Source organism: Anomaloglossus baeobatrachus, chromosome 3, assembly GCF_048569485.1.
Source record: "Anomaloglossus baeobatrachus isolate aAnoBae1 chromosome 3, aAnoBae1.hap1, whole genome shotgun sequence".
Taxonomy (NCBI): Eukaryota; Metazoa; Chordata; class Amphibia; order Anura; family Aromobatidae; genus Anomaloglossus; species Anomaloglossus baeobatrachus.
The window spans coordinates 700,101,642-700,117,582 of NC_134355.1; the positions used below are offsets into that span (position 1 = coordinate 700,101,642).

Consider the following 15,941-nt stretch of genomic DNA (forward strand, 5'->3'; position numbering starts at 1 on the left):
GGCCCGGGCACATACAGCAAGGTTGGCAGACGGTGGTGACCGTCTACAGGCGAGGCCTATCGACGCGGAACCGTAGGGCCGGGGTTGGGCGGTGGGCCACCGGTACCGAACCGGGGAGCGAAGAGAAGCCAGCACCATTCGTCAGGGCTTACGGACCCCGACCAGGCTTGGAGTCGCCGTAAAACCGGTCAAATCCGTTAGCGAAGGGAACCTCCGGGGTTTCCCAGCAGTCAAGACCCGATTGAAGGCAACAGCTCAAACCGTGAAGGGAAACACAGTCACCGCCAAGGCTACAGTTCCCAGGGCCAGAGCCTGCGGGCAAAAGAGGCTCCCTCAGCATCCATCCAAGCTGGGGAGTGGGTTACCGGTGGGAAGCCATCAGTACCAAAACATTCTACAGGTGCAGGGAAAGGCAGTCACCATCAACCTACCGGGAGCAGAAACCACCGCAGCCGTCAGTGGGCCCCGTCCATCCAGCCGTGTGTTTCACCAAGGACTTTGCCTTCATCATTGGCTGAGTGAGTACTACCGTGCCGTGCGGCACAGCGCTGCCCCCGCGACCCTGCACCTCACCAGGTCCCGTAACCCGCCTGCCATCCCTAACCCTCACTGGGCCCCGGGACAACCAACCCCCTACCCACGGAGGGGAGAACCAACATCCAAGCTGCTCCCAGTCATCGCTCCCGGGATCCCCGTCCAGAGCAGCGGTGGTGTCACAACCTCACCACAACCGTGGATGGCGTCACGGACAATCAAATCCCCCAAACCAATCCCCTTTTCACTCACGGGCGAGGAGCGCCGCTCGAGGCCCCGGATCCGGCCCGCCGCTCGAGCCACCGAGCAGCGAGCAAGCGAGCCGCAGCAGCGCCGGACCCGAGCAGTGGGTGAGCGCAGCGCCCTCCCCGCCCGCGACAACTTGGCGTCACGAACAGGATCTTACCGCTCTGCTGTCTGGTAGAGGTGCGCCTTGTGACCGCCGGAGGTGTCCGGCCAAAAATTTTGAGAAGCCGCCATCTTGGGCGCGAAAAATCCCCGCTCAAACGTCTTCCCGAGCAGTGGAGGCGCGAAAGCCGAAACCCCGCCCCTGTAGAGGAGCCGGAAAAGACTAAGGGGGACGGATGGCGTCTGGCCGCATGTAAGCCGCGGCTATAAAGGCAGGGACGCCAGGACCATGCGGCCATTTTGTTGTTCCTGGAAGAGGCCGCCGCAGCGATGTATCAACCGTCCCGCAGCACCGTAGCCCCCGCGCCCGGGACCGCGGCGTGGGTGGAAGTCCGGACCGCCCAGCTACAACTACGGCTGCAGATCCAGGTGCAGCTCCTCTTAGAGGAGTGGGAGGCCGACATGGCGGAGGTGGTGGAGGCCATACGAAGACACGAGGAGGAGGGAGTCCTGGAAAGGCGGGTAAGTGACCTACGCCCCTGTACCCCTAGCGGGTCGGTCATCGCGGCCGAGGGGCCCGGTCTACACCCGCTCGCCCTGCTACCTCCCCCGCTACCCGTGTTGTCTGCCGCTGCCCCGTCACTAGGCCCGCTACCATAACAACTGGTAGCGGTACCCCGCCAATCCTCCCCGGCGGACCGGTTTGCAACAGAAGTCCGTGACCGTACGAAACCGCTTCCGTGGAAGAAGCCAAAGGCCGAGCCCGTCGGCGAAGTTGTACCGGAGGCACCGGTGACCTGCCTGACCCCGTACCGGCTCCGGCAGCCCGTCTCATGCAGGAGGAGGCGGAGGCTCAGCGGGAGAGGATCCCTGTGCCCGTTCCCCACACCTCGGCTGAGGTTGCGCCGGGTCGCCGCTGTAAGGCAGCACCCCAGGCCAAGTCACTGCGGGACCTTCCACCCAGATGGCCAGTGGTGGGCAGCGTCAAGGAGGTCTTGCAGGGCCCTACCCGTGCGCAAGGGCCCGCAGCAGCCCCATATTGGGACAGGGAGCCGACACCGCTGGGCCAGGAGATTGCCGAAAGGGAGAGGAAGAAGGCGGAGCTGGTTGCCCGTACGATACGGGAGAAAGAGAATCTTCGCCAGGCCACCTTCCGTGTGCGGGGCTCAATCCTATGAGGGGCAGGTGAGAAGGTTTAACGTCCGTCGGGGGTACGGATTTATATATGAGCCGGGCCTGGAGGCCGAAGTTTTTATCGCCCGACGGGACGTCCACGCACACCTACCGGAGGACCACCCGGGGCGCAACCTAATGCCGGGGGACTTGGTCCAGTACACTAGGCACTGCGGGGAGAGGGGTTGGTTCGCCCTGGATGCTAAGCTGAGGGGCAGTCAGGAGGCCCGAGGATCGGCCCAACCCCCTCCTCTGGCCGACACCGTGGATGAGCAGTAAAATCGGCGGTCCTCCGCCCAAAAGTTGTCCCCGTTGGGACCACCAACAATGTTGTTGAAAGTTTTTGAATGATAAGTAAATTAATAGAAGAAGTTCATCTGATTTGCAACATTGATTGAACCGGCCGTTGCCGGCAACTGGTCCCCGTAGGGACCTCTTGAAACCATTGCGTAGAAACTGCTACGGACAAGCCCGAGAACTGTCAGGGCAACCACAAACTTGTGGCATGTAAATATTTGTTGGCTTGATACCGTGACCGCCTCCGGAGAGGCTGATTTGGGAGGATGGGCCTGGAGGGAAGGGATGGCCCAGGCCCGCCACTACCGTAACCGGTGGCGATCCTCCAGGGGTTCAGGGGTCCCCATGGACGCGGGTCCCCTGAAAGGGACCGTACCCGCTCGGGCAATCTGGTGCTGGACTGGGGTCAAGGGGTGCTGCCCGTTTGCTTAGGGGCAGCATCAGGGCCAGATTGTTTGGGTGGGAGAAGAGCGGAAGCCGTACCGTTAATAAAGACAACCGTTTAGTAACGTTTAAGAATGTACCTCCCGTTGTGGGAAGATTGAAAAAAAAAAATGCTTGTCTTACATGTTTTTACTGTTTTTATCTTTTGCAGTTCAACAAAAATAAAACCGGTGATGGACGGGCAGCCCACGGACAGTCTGCAATTTACTAAGGGGGAATGTGGCGCCCTGGACAAGCCAGGTCGTCACAGAAACTACACCAACACACACCGGCTAGGCACACCAAAGTCAAATAAAAATCCTTGTTGCCTCCCTCCAGGGGCTGATGTCCACACCAGGGGGTGGGCCAGGCGGTTGGCCCCACCCACCGAGGAGTACACAGTCCTGGAGGCAGGAAAAGGAAGTGAGTGTGAGTTAGTTAGGGAGGGTGAAGGGAGAGGAGTGAAGTGGAAAAGGAGGAACTGACTGACCGTGTCCGGGTGCGTGGCCCGGGCACATACAGCAAGGTTGGCAGACGGTGGTGACCGTCTGCAGGCGAGGCCTATCGACGCGGAACCGTAGGGCCGGGGTTGGGCGGTGGCCCATTGGTACTGAACCGGGGAGCAAAGAGAAGCCAGCACCATTCGGCAGGGCTTACGGACCCCGACCAGGCTTGGAGTCACCGTAAAACCAGTCAAATCCGTTAGCGAAGGGAACCTCCGGGGTTTCCCAGCAGTCAAGACCCGATTGAAGGCAACAGCTCAAACCGTGAAGGGAAACAGTCACCGCCAAGGCTACAGTTCCCAGGGCCAGAGCCTGCGGGCAAAAGGGGCTCCCTCAGCATCCATCCAAGCTGGGGAGCGGGTTACCGATGGGAAGCCATCAGTACCAAAACATTCTACAGGTGCAGGGAAAGGCAGTCACCATCAACCTACCGGGAGCAGAAACCACCGCAGCCGGCAGTGGGCCCCGTCCATCCAGCTGTGTGTTTTACCAAGGACTTTGCCTTCTTCATTGGCTGAGTGAGTACTACCGTGCCATGCGGCACAGCGCTGCCCCCGCGACCCTGCACCTCACCAGGCCCCGTAACCCGCCTGCCATCCCTAACCCTCACCGGGCCCCAGGACAACCAACCCCCTACCCACGGAGGGGAGAACCAACATCCAAGCTGCTCCCAGTCATCGCTCCCGGGATCCCCGTCCAGAGCAGCGGTGGTGTCACAACCTCACCACAACCGTGGATGGCGTCACGGACAATCAAATCCCCCAAACCAATCCTCTTTTCACTCACGGGCGAGGAGCGCCGCTCGAGGCCCCGGATCCGGTCCGCCGCTCGAGCCACCGAGCAGCGAGCAAGCGAGCCGCAGCAGCGCCGGACCCGAGCAGTGGGTGAGCGCAGCGCCCTCCCCGCCCGCGACACAGGGAGCCGGCTTCTGTGGATGCTGGTAACCAAGGTACACATCGGGTAACCAATCAAAGGCTTTGCTTGGTTACCCGATATTTACCTTGGTTACCTGCGTCCGCAGCTTCTAGAAGCCGGCTCCCTGCACACGTAGCCATGGTACACATCGGGTAACTATAAGCAAAGCACTTTGCTTAGTAACCAGATGTGTACCATGGTTACCAAACAGCGTTAATACACAGGTCGCTGGTGGCAGATCTCTGATCGCTGTGGAGATCTGCCTGTTTGACATCTCACCGGCGACCATGTAGCGAAGCTCCAGAGATCCCTGCCAGGTCAGATCGCTGTTGGGATCGCTGGAGCGTCGCTTAGTGTGACCGTACCTTTAGGGGGTTGGGGCCTGAAAACCATCCTACCTTTCCCACCTACCCCTGGATTGAAGGATTGGGCCTGAGCAGGACAAGGAGGCAGTAAGATTCATCCTTTATGGGACACTGATGCACCCCAAAGAAACTTAGAGAAACTCTGATTACTGTGGGAAAAAAATGGATTTGTCTCTGTGAAAATCACCCAGGCACGCAGGTGTTTCACATTTCACATGGTCCATGTGTGTCACAGATGTATTACGGCCGGCTGACAATCCAGTGGCAGCGAGTGTTAGAAAATCCCAGAGATTGGCAGCACATGGTGTTATCTGACAGTTCTCTGTTTCTGCAGCCAGTGGATTCTAGGACCCTGGAAAACTGTCGTCCTGCCTTTCAGTTGCTATTCTCTGACTTCCTTTATTCACCTCACCCTGGGGTGGTTTGGGTCCGGTTAGTAGTTTTCTCCTTGTTGTAGTCTGCAGTTTTCGTCTCCTGTTGTTCCAGATACTTCTGTGGTTGTTCCTCAGATAAGTATTAAGTTTTGCCATCTACCTGGGCTCAGATTATGGCATTCATATTTCCCCTGTATTGTTTTCTTGTGTCTTCCTTCGTTAGTGGTGTTGACTAGCACTCATACCCGCCATCCTTACTTATGGCCGTTTTGCCAGGAGAAGACAGGGCCCCAGGTATCCAGCTCGGCGACAGGTGAGGAACCTGTATAGGGTCGGTGAGGGCAGTGAGGGTGAGCTGCAGATTGTTGTCAGAGGTCATCACTTCCCCCTTTTCCTAGCAATAAGGCATTCCTTCCTGTGTGTTGTCCTATAGGACCGGTGTGGCCTCTCTCACTATACGTGACATTGTGTAACATGGAGGTATGAAGATCTCTATTGACTATTTACTTAGTATATGTGTGACCATGTCACTGGTAGGTGTGACAATGGCCTCCACACACTGGAGACAAGCAGGTGTGACAATGGCCTCCACACACTGGAGACAGGGAGGTGTGACAATGGCCTCCACACACTGGAGACAGGCAGGTGTGACAATGGCCTCCACACACTGGAGACAGGCAGGTGTGACAATGGCCTCCACACACTGGAGACAGGCAGGTGTGACAATGGCCTCCACCCACTGGAGACAGGCAGGTGTGACAATGGCCTCCACACACTGGAGACAGGCAGGTGTGACAATGGCCTCCACACACTGGAGTCAGGCAGGTGTGACAATGGCCTCCACACACTGGGGACAGGCATGTGTGGCAATGGCCTCCACACACTGGAGACAGGCAGGTGTGACAATGGCCTCCACACACTGGAGACAGGCAGGTGTGACAATGGCCTCCACACACTGGAGACAGGCAGGTGTGACAGTGGCCTCCACACACTGGAGACAGGCAGGTGTGACAGTGGCCTCCACACACTGGAGACAGGCAGGTGTGAATGAGGCCTAATACTCACCAGCATCTCTCCTTACACAGGATTACACAATAGTGGAGAAGACGACAGGTGACTGTGCGGCCCCCATCATTCATCCCCACGTATCCGGAGGACGGAGCAGTAATGAGCGCCCCATCACAGACGCCCCGCACTCCCCGATGCCGGAGAAGAAGATCCTAGACCTCACCAGAGAGATGACGGAGCTGCTGACCGGAGAGGTGAGTGCAGGGAATGCTGGGAAATTCTACAGTATACACTGGAGGATTCTGGGTAATGTCGGTATATGTCTCTCAGGTTCCTATCAGGTGTCAGGATGTCGCTGTCTATTTCTCCATGGAAGAGTGGGAGTACATGGAGGGGCAGAAGGATCAGGACCAGGACGTCAGGAGGAAAAATGACCCCACAAGGGTAGACGAGGGCAAAAGCAACATGGCTGCACGGATATGGCTCCTCACCCTAGAGATGATCGACTTGTTAAAGGGAAAGGTGAGAATCTCCCGAGAGATCACACTTCTCTCTATTACTATAACAGGAATGAGTGAAAAGATGGAGGATTATTAGAATCTACTAGAAGGTGGCTGGATTCTACGCATCGGGTATTCTAGAATTTACGTATTGTGTAGTTCATGTATGATTTTTGTTATATATATATCTATATATATAATTGCCTTATTCTGTCTGTCTGTCTGTCATGCTCCAAAATTGTGTCCTTACGGTGACACAAAGCTGATTGGCCGCTGGGCTCGCCATGGCCCCGCCCCCCCACACGGATTGGCCGCTCGCCCAGGCTGCGCCCCCACACGTATTGGCCAGCCGCTCGCCCAGGCTCCGCCCCCCCCACAGATTGGCCTCTCGCCCCGGCACCCTGCAGGCATTGGCAATTCGGCCACGCCACGCCCCGCCCCGCTCACGCAATGCACGCTAGCTCTGGCCCCGCCCCCTCCCTCCCCCCGCGCATTCCCCGAACTGACACGGCTGCCTGTCACGGAGGTGAGTACTGTTCACCCCCCCCCTCCCTTCCCCCCCCCGCGCATTCCCCGAACTGACACGGCTGTCACGGAGGTGAGTACTGTACTCCCCCACCCCCACCCCCACCCCACCCCCCCGGCCCCCGCTCGCACGGGAGTGGTGTGGATACGTTGGTAACCATGCTCGCATGGTTACAAGCGCATCAAGGTCCTGCTGCGCCGGAAGATCCACGCGCACACACATAACAGCACACACACAAACATACACACACATCAGATCACACTCACTCTCACACACACCTCACACACACCTCACATCGCATCCACACACTCACAGCATCCGGCGATATCGCTTGCTTCTCGGCCTCGATACTGTGCTGTTGTGACCTTCCAGGACCTGACGGAGGATCACATGGCCAGAGGCATGTGGTATCTCCGGATGTTGTGAGTGTGAGCGCGTATGTGCGATATCGTCAGTGTCTGTGTGTGTGAGTGGATGCGATCGGGTGTGTGTGAGTGGATGCGATCGGGTGTGTGTGAGTGGATGCGATCGGGTGTGTGTGAGTGGATGCGATCGGGTGTGTGTGAGTGGATGCGATCGGGTGTGTGAGTGTCGGCAGAGGAGCACGGCGTGCTGGAGGAGGCTGGGAGCAGAGAGGCTGATCATGGGGAAGGCTGGGAGGGGGAGGCTGATGCTGGGGGAGACTGGGAGGGGGAGGCTGGGAGGAAGGAGGCTGGGAGGAGAGAGGCTGATCCTGGGGAAGGCTGGGAAGGGGAGGCTGATGCTGAGGGAGGCTGGAAGGAGAGAGGCTGATGCTGGGGGAGGCTGGAAGGAGAGAGGCTGAGGCTGGGAGGAGAGAAGCTGATGCTGGGGAAGGCTGATGCTGAGGGAGGCTGGGAGGGGAAAGCTGATGCTGAGGAAGGCTGGGAGGACGGAGGCTGGGAGGAGAGAGGCTGATCCTGGGGAAGGCTTGGAGAGGGAGGCTGATGCTGGGGGAGGCTGGAAGGAGAGAGGCTGATGCTGGGGGAGGCTGGAAGAAGAGAGGCTGATGCTGGGGGAGGCTGATGCTGGGGGAGGCTGGGAGGAGAGAGGCTGATGCTGGGGAAGGCTGGGAGGAGAGAGGCTGATGCTGGTGGAGGCTGGGACGAGGGAGGCTGATGCTGGTGGAGGCTGATGCTTGGGGAGGCTGATGCTGGGGGAGGCTGGAAGGAGAGAGGCTGATGCTGGTGGAGGCTGATGCTTGGGGAGGCTGATGCTGGGGGAGACGGAGGGGAAGGCTGATGCTGAGGGAGGCTGGGAGGAAGGAGGCTGGGAGGAGAGAGGCTGATCCTGGGGAAGGCTGGGAACGGGAGGCTGATGCTGAGGGAGGCTGGAAGGAGAGAGGCTGATGCTGGGGGAGGCTGGAAGGAGAGAGGCTGATGCTGGTGGAGGCTGATGCTTGGGGAGGCTGATGCTGGGGGAGACTGGGAGCGGAAGGCTGATGCTGAGGGAGGCTGGGAGGGGGAGGCTGGGAGGAAGGAGGCTGGGAGGAGAGAGGCTGATCCTGGGGAAGGCTGGGAAGGGGAGGCTGATGCTGAGGGAGGCTGGAAGGAGAGAGGCTGATGCTGGGGGAGGCTGGAAGGAGAGAGGCTGAGGCTGGGAGGAGAGAGGCTGATGCTGGGGAAGGCTGATGCTGAGGGAGGCTGGGAGGGGAAAGCTGATGCTGGGGAAGGCTGGGAGGACGGAGGCTGGGAGGAGAGAGGCTGATCCTGGGGAAGGCTGGGAGAGGGAGGCTGATGCTGGAGGAGGCTGGAAGGAGAGAGGCTGATGCTGGCGGAGGCTGATGCTGGGGGAGGCTGGAAGGAGAGAGGCTGATGCTGGTGGAGGCTGATGCTTGGGGAGGCTGGGAGAGGGAGGCTGATGCTGAGGGAGGCTGGGAGAGGTAGGCTGAGAGAAGAGAGGCTGATGCTGGGGCAGGCTGGGAGAGGGAGGCTGATGCTGGGGGAGGGTGGGAGGAGGGAGGCTGGGAGGAGAGAGGCTGATGCTGGGGAAGGCTGGGAGGAGAGAGGCTGATGCTGGGGACAGAGAGGAGAGGCTGATGCTGGGAGGAGAGAGGCTGATGCTAGGATGAGAGAGGCTGATGCTGGGATGAGAGAGGCTGATGCTGGGAGGAGAGAGGCTGATGCTGGGAGGAGAGAGGCTGATGCTGGGGGCAGAGAAGCTGATGCTGGGGGCAGAGAGGCTGATGCTGGTGCAGCATGGGGGATGGAGCACGATGGGGGGGTGCGCAGCATATGGGATGGAGCACGATGGGGAGTGCGCTGCATGGGGGATGGAGCACGTTTGGGAGTGCGCACCTCCCCCCAACACACACACACACACACACACACACACACACACACGCGCGCGCGCGCGCACTGCACAACACACCACACACACACACACTGGGAACCACAAACAACTGCCCTACACAGACACCCACACACACAGACAACGCTGCACACACACAACACCCAACACACAAACACCGCGGCACACACAAATATACGCACATACCGCACAACACACACATTGCACAAAACATACCTCCCCCCAAAACACACCACACACACACAAACCGCGCAACACACACACACAACGCTACACACACAGCGCTCCACAAACAACGCAACACACGCAACACACATACAACACCGCTCTCACCCCCCGTCACACCCAGAACATGTACAGCCCCTACACAAACACTTGGTAACTACACACAACAACATCTATATATATATAACAAAAATCATACATGAACTACACAATACGTAAATTCTAGAATACCCGATGCGTAGAATCCGGCCACCTTCTAGTATATATATATAGATGTTGTTGTGTGTAGTTACCAAGTGTTTGTGTAGGGCGCTGTACATGTTCTGGGTGTTGTCTGGGTGTGGCGGGGGGTGAGAGCGGTGTTGTATGTGTGTTGCGTTGTTTGTGGAGCGCTGTGTGTCTGTAGCATTGTGTGTGTGTTGCGTGGTTTGTGTGTGTTTTGGGGGGGAGGTATGTTTTGTGCAGTGTGTGTGTGTTGCGCGGTATGTGCGTATATTTATGTATGCCGCGGTGTTTGTTCGTTGGGTGTTGTGTGTGTGCAGCGTTGTCTGTGTGTGTGGGTGTCTGTGTAGGGCGGTGTTTGTGTTTCCCAGTGTGTGTGTGTTGTGCAGTGCGCGTGTGTGTGTGTGTTGGGGGGAGGTGTGCACCTCCCATCGTGCTCCATCCCCCATGCTGCGCACCCCCCATCGTGCTCCATCCCCCATGCTGCACACCCCCCATCGTGCTCCATCCCCTAAGCTGCGCACCCCCCATCGTGCTCCATCCCCTAAGCTGCGCACTCCCCATCGTGCTCCATCCCCCATGCTGCGCACCCCCCATCGTGCTCCATCCCCCATGCTGCGCATTCCCCATCATGCTCCATCCCCTATGCTGCGCACTCCCAAACGTGCTCCATCCACCATGCTGCGCACTCCCAAACGTGCTCCATCCACCATGCTGCGCACTCCCAAACGTGGTCCATGCGCCATGCTGCGCACTCAAAACGTGCTCCATCCGCCATGCTGTGCACTCCCCATCGTGCTCCATCCCCCATGCTGCGCACCCCCCATAGTGCTCCATCCCCCATGCTGGCCGCAGCATCAGCCTCTGTGCCCGCAGCATCAGCCTCTGTGCCCGCAGCATCAGCCTCTGTGCCCGCAGCATCAGCCTCTGTGGCCGCAGCATCAGCCTCTGTGGCCGCAGCATCAGCCTCTGTGGCCGCAGCATCAGCCTCTGTGGCCGCAGCATCAGCCTCTCTGCCCGCAGCATCAGCCTCTGTGCCCGCAGCATCAGCCTCTGTGCCCGCAGCATCAGCCTCTCTGCCCGCAGCATCAGCCTCTCTCCTCCCAGCCTACCCCAGCCTCAGCCTCCCCCAACATCAGCCTCTCTTCTTTCAGCCTCCCCCCTCCCAGCCTTCCCCAGGATCAGCCTCTCTCCTCCCAGCCTCCTCCAGCACGCCGTGCTCCTCTGCCGACACTCACAGATCCGATCGTATACACTCACACACACACCCACCCACCCGATCGCATACACTCACACCCACCCGATCGCATACACTCACACCCACCCGATCGCATACACTCACGCACACACACATTGACGATATTACACATAGGCGCTCATACTCACAACATCCGGAGATACCACATGCTTCCGGCCATGTGATCCTCCGGCAGGTCCTGGAAGCTCACAGCACAGTATCGCGGCCGAGAAGCAAGCGATATCCCAGGATGTTGTGAGTGTGTGGATGTGATGTGTGTGTAAGAGTGAGTGTGATCTGATGTGTGTGTGTATACTCACCTGGGGCTCCGTGTCAGTTGGGGGAATGCGTGAGGGGGGCGGGGCCTGTAGAGAGCTGGGGCGAGAGGCCAATGCCGTGGGGGGCGGGGCCATGGCGAGCCCAGCGGCCAATCAGCTTTGTGTCACCGTAAGGACACAATCTTGGAGCATGACAGACAGACAGACACACAGACAGACAGACACACAGACAGACAGACACACAGACAGACAGACAGACAGACAGAATAAGGCAATTATATATATAGATGTGGTGATCACCGTCTCTCACTGTATACAGGAGCAAATGGTGGTGAAGATGACGTCTGGGGAGTGTGTGACCCCCCATCTGTGTGGAGGACGGAGCGAGATCCAGAGCCGCAACACAGAAGCCCCGCACTCCCCGACACCTGAGAAGATCCTCCACCTCACCAACAAGATCACCGAGCTGCTGACCGGAGAGGTGACTGCTGGGAGATTATACAGTGTACACCAGAGGATTCTGGGGGATGAGAGGAGACTGCTGGGAGATTATACAGTGTACACTGGAGGATTCTGGGGGATGAGAGGAGACTGCTGGGAGATTATACAGTGTACACCAGAGGATTCTGGGGGATGAGAGGAGACTGCTGAGAGATTATACAGTGTACACTGGAGGATTCTGGGTGAGGAGAGGAGACTGCTGGGAGATTATACAGTGTACACTGGAGGATTCTGGGGGATGAGAGGAGACTGCTGGGAGATTATACAGTGTACACCAGAGGATTCTGGGGGATGAGAGGAGACTGCTGGGAGATTATACAGTGTACACCAGAGGATTCTGGGGGATGAGAGGAGACTGCTGGGAGATTATACAGTGTACACTGGAGGATTCTGGGGGATGAGAGGAGACTGCTGGGAGATTATACAGTGTACACCAGAGGATTCTGGGGGATGAGAGGAGACTGCTGAGAGATTATACAGTGTACACTGGAGGATTCTGGGTGAGGAGAGGAGACTGCTGGGAGATTATACAGTGTACACTGGAGGATTCTGGGGGATGAGAGGTGACTGCTGGGAGATTATACAGTGTACACCGGAGGATTCTGGGGGATGAGAGGTGACTGCTGGGAGATTATACAGTGTACACTGGAGGATTCTGGGGGATGAGAGGTGACTGCTGGGAGATTATACAGTGTACACTGGAGGATTCTGGGTGATGAGAGGAGACTGCTGGGAGATTATACAGTGTACACTGGAGGATTCTGGGTGATGAGAGGTGACTGCTGGGGGATTATACAGTGTACACTGGAGGATTCTGGGGGATGAGAGGAGACTGCTGGGAGATTATACAGTATACACCGGAGGATTCTGGGGAATGAGAGGAGACTGCTGGGAGATTATACAGTGTACACTGGAGGATTCTGGGGGATGAGAGGAGACTGCTGGGAGATTATACAGTGTACACCGGAGGATTCTGGGGGATGAGAGGTGACTGCTGGGAGATTATACAGTGTACACCAGAGGATTCTGGGGGATGAGAGGAGACTGCTGGGGGATTATACAGTGTACACCGGAGGATTCTGGGGGATGAGAGGAGACTGCTGGGGGATTATACAGTGTACACTGGAGGATTCTGGGTGATGAGAGGAGACTGCTGGGAGATTATACAGTGTACACTGGAGGATTCTGGGGAATGAGAGGAGACTGCTGGGAGATTATACAGTGTACACCGGAGGATTCTGGGGGATGAGAGGAGACTGCTGGGGGATTATACAGTGTACACTGGAGGATTCTGGGGGATGAGAGGTGACTGCTGGGAGATTATACAGTGTACACTGGAGGATTCTGGGGGATGAGAGGAGACTGCTGGGAGATTATACAGTGTACACTGGAGGATTCTGGGGGATGAGAGGAGACTGCTGGGAGATTATACAGTGTACACTGGAGGATTCTGGGGGATGAGAGGTGACTGCTGGGAGATTATACAGTGTACACTGGAGGATTCTGGGGGATGAGAGGTGACTGCTGGGAGATTATACAGTGTACACTGGAGGATTCTGGGGGATGAGAGGTGACTGCTGGGAGATTATACAGTGTACACTGGAGGATTCTGGGGGATGAGAGGTGACTGCTGGGAGATTATACAGTGTACACCGGAGGATTCTGGGGGATGAGAGGAGACTGCTAGGATATTATACAGTGTACACCGGAGGATTCTGGGGGATGAGAGGAGACTGCTGGGAGATTATACAGTGTACACTGGAGGATTCTGGGGGATGAGAGGAGACTGCTGGGAGATTATACAGTGTACACCAGAGGATTCTGGGGGATGAGAGGTGACTGCTAGGGGATTATACAGTGTACACTGGAGGATTCTGGGGGATGAGAGGAGACTGCTGGGAGATTATACAGTGTACACCAGAGGATTCTGGGGGATGAGAGGAGAGTGCTGGGAGATTATACAGTGTACACCGGAGGATTCTGGGGGATGAGAGGAGACTGCTGGGAGATTATACAGTGTACACTGGAGGATTCTGGGGGATGAGAGGAGACTGCTGGGAGATTATACAGTGTACACTGGAGGATTCTGGGGGATGAGAGGAGACTGCTGGGAGATTATACAGTGTACACTGGAGGATTCTGGGGGATGAGAGGAGACTGCTGGGAGATAATACAGTGTACACCGGAGGATTCTGGGGGATGAGAGGAGACTGCTGGGAGATTATACAGTGTACACTGGAGGATTCTGGGGGATGAGAGGAGACTGCTGGGAGATTATACAGTGTACACTGGAGGATTCTGGGGGATGAGAGGAGACTGCTGGGAGATTATACAGTGTACACTGGAGGATTCTGGGGGATGAGAGGAGACTGCTGGGAGATTATACAGTGTACACTGGAGGATTCTGGGGGATGAGAGGAGACTGCTGGGAGATTATACAGTGTACACTGGAGGATTCTGGGGGATGAGAGGTGACTGCTGGGAGATTATACAGTGTACACCGGAGGATTCTGGGGGATGAGAGGAGACTGCTGGGAGATTATACAGTGTACACTGGAGGATTCTGGGGGATGAGAGGAGACTCCTGGGAGATTATACAGTGTACACTGGAGGATTCTGGGGGATGAGAGGAGACTGCTGGGAGATTATACAGTGTACACCGGAGGATTCTGGGGGATGAGAGGAGACTGCTGGGAGATTATACAATGTACACCGGAGGATTCTGGGGGATGAGAGGAGACTGCTGGGAGATTATACAGTGTACACCGGAGGATTCTGGGGGATGAGAGGAGACTGCTGGGAGATTATACAGTGTACACTGGAGTATTCTGGGGGATGAGAGGAGACTGCTGGGAGATTATACACTGTACACTGGAGGATTCTGGGGGATGAGAGGAGACTGCTGGGAGATTATACAGTGTACACCGGAGGATTCTGGGGGATGAGAGGAGACTGCTGGGAGATTATACAATGTACACTGGAGGATTCTGGGTGATGAGAGGAGACTGCTGGGAGATTATACAGTGTACACCGGAGGATTCTGGGGGATGAGAGGAGACTGCTGGGAGATTATACAGTGTAGACTGGAGGATTCTGGGGGATGAGAGGAGACTGCTGGGAGATTATACACTGTACACTGGAGGATTCTGGGGGATGAGAGGAGACTGCTGGGAGATTATACAGTGTACACTGGAGGATTCTGGGGGATGAGAGGAGACTGCTGGGAGATTATACAGTGTACACTGGGGGATTCTGGGGGATGAGAGGAGACTGCTGGGAGATTATACAGTGTACACTGGAGGATTCTGGGGGATGAGAGGAGACTGCTGGGAGATTATACAGTGTACACTGGAGGATTCTGGGGGATGAGAGGAGACTGCTGGGAGATTATACAGTGTACACTGGAGGATTCTGGGGGATGAGAGGTGACTGCTGGGAGATTATACAGTGTACACCAGAGGATTCTGGGGGATGAGAGGAGACTGCTGGGAGATTATGCAGTGTACACTGGAGGATTCTGGGGGATGAGAGGTGACTGCTGGGAGATTATACAGTGTACACTGGAGGATTCTGGGGGATGAGAGGAGACTGCTGGGAGATTATACAGTGTACACCAGAGGATTCTGGGGGATGAGAGGAGACTGCTGGGAGATTATACAGTGTACACTGGAGGATTCTGGGGGATGAGAGGTGACTGCTGGGAGATTATACAGTGTACACTGGAGGATTCTGGGGGATGAGAGGAGACTGCTGGGAGATTATACAGTGTACACTGGAGGATCCTGGGTGATGAGAGGTGACTGCTGGGTGATTATACAGTGTACACTGGAGGATTCTGGGGGATGAGAGGAGACTGCTGGGAGAATATACAGTGTACACTGGAGGATTCTGGGGGATGAGAGGAGACTGCTGGGAGATTATACAGTGTACACTGGAGGATTCTGGGGGATGAGAGGAGACTGCTGGGAGATTATACAGTGTACACCAGAGGATTCTGGGGGATGAGAGGAGACTGCTGGGAGATTATACAGTGTACACTGGAGGATTCTGGGGGATGAGAGGTGACTGCTGGGAGATTATACACTGGAGGATTCTGGGGGATGAGAGGTGACTGCTGGGAGATTATACAATGTACACTGGAGGATTCTGGGTGATGAGAGGAGACTGCTGGGAGATTATACAGT

General features: G+C 56.7%; 1 protein-coding gene across 1 annotated transcript in view; it reads left to right on the forward strand.

Moving 5' to 3' along the window:
• Positions 1 to 15,941, forward strand: part of LOC142297465 (uncharacterized) — a 159,888-nt gene that overhangs the window by 118,620 nt on the left and 25,327 nt on the right. Inside the window, exons 13-15 of the mRNA XM_075341691.1 lie at positions 6,018 to 6,194; positions 6,271 to 6,462; positions 11,576 to 11,737. Coding sequence (XP_075197806.1) covers positions 6,018 to 6,194; positions 6,271 to 6,462; positions 11,576 to 11,737 — 531 coding nt within the window. The remainder of the gene's footprint in view (positions 1 to 6,017; positions 6,195 to 6,270; positions 6,463 to 11,575; positions 11,738 to 15,941) is intronic.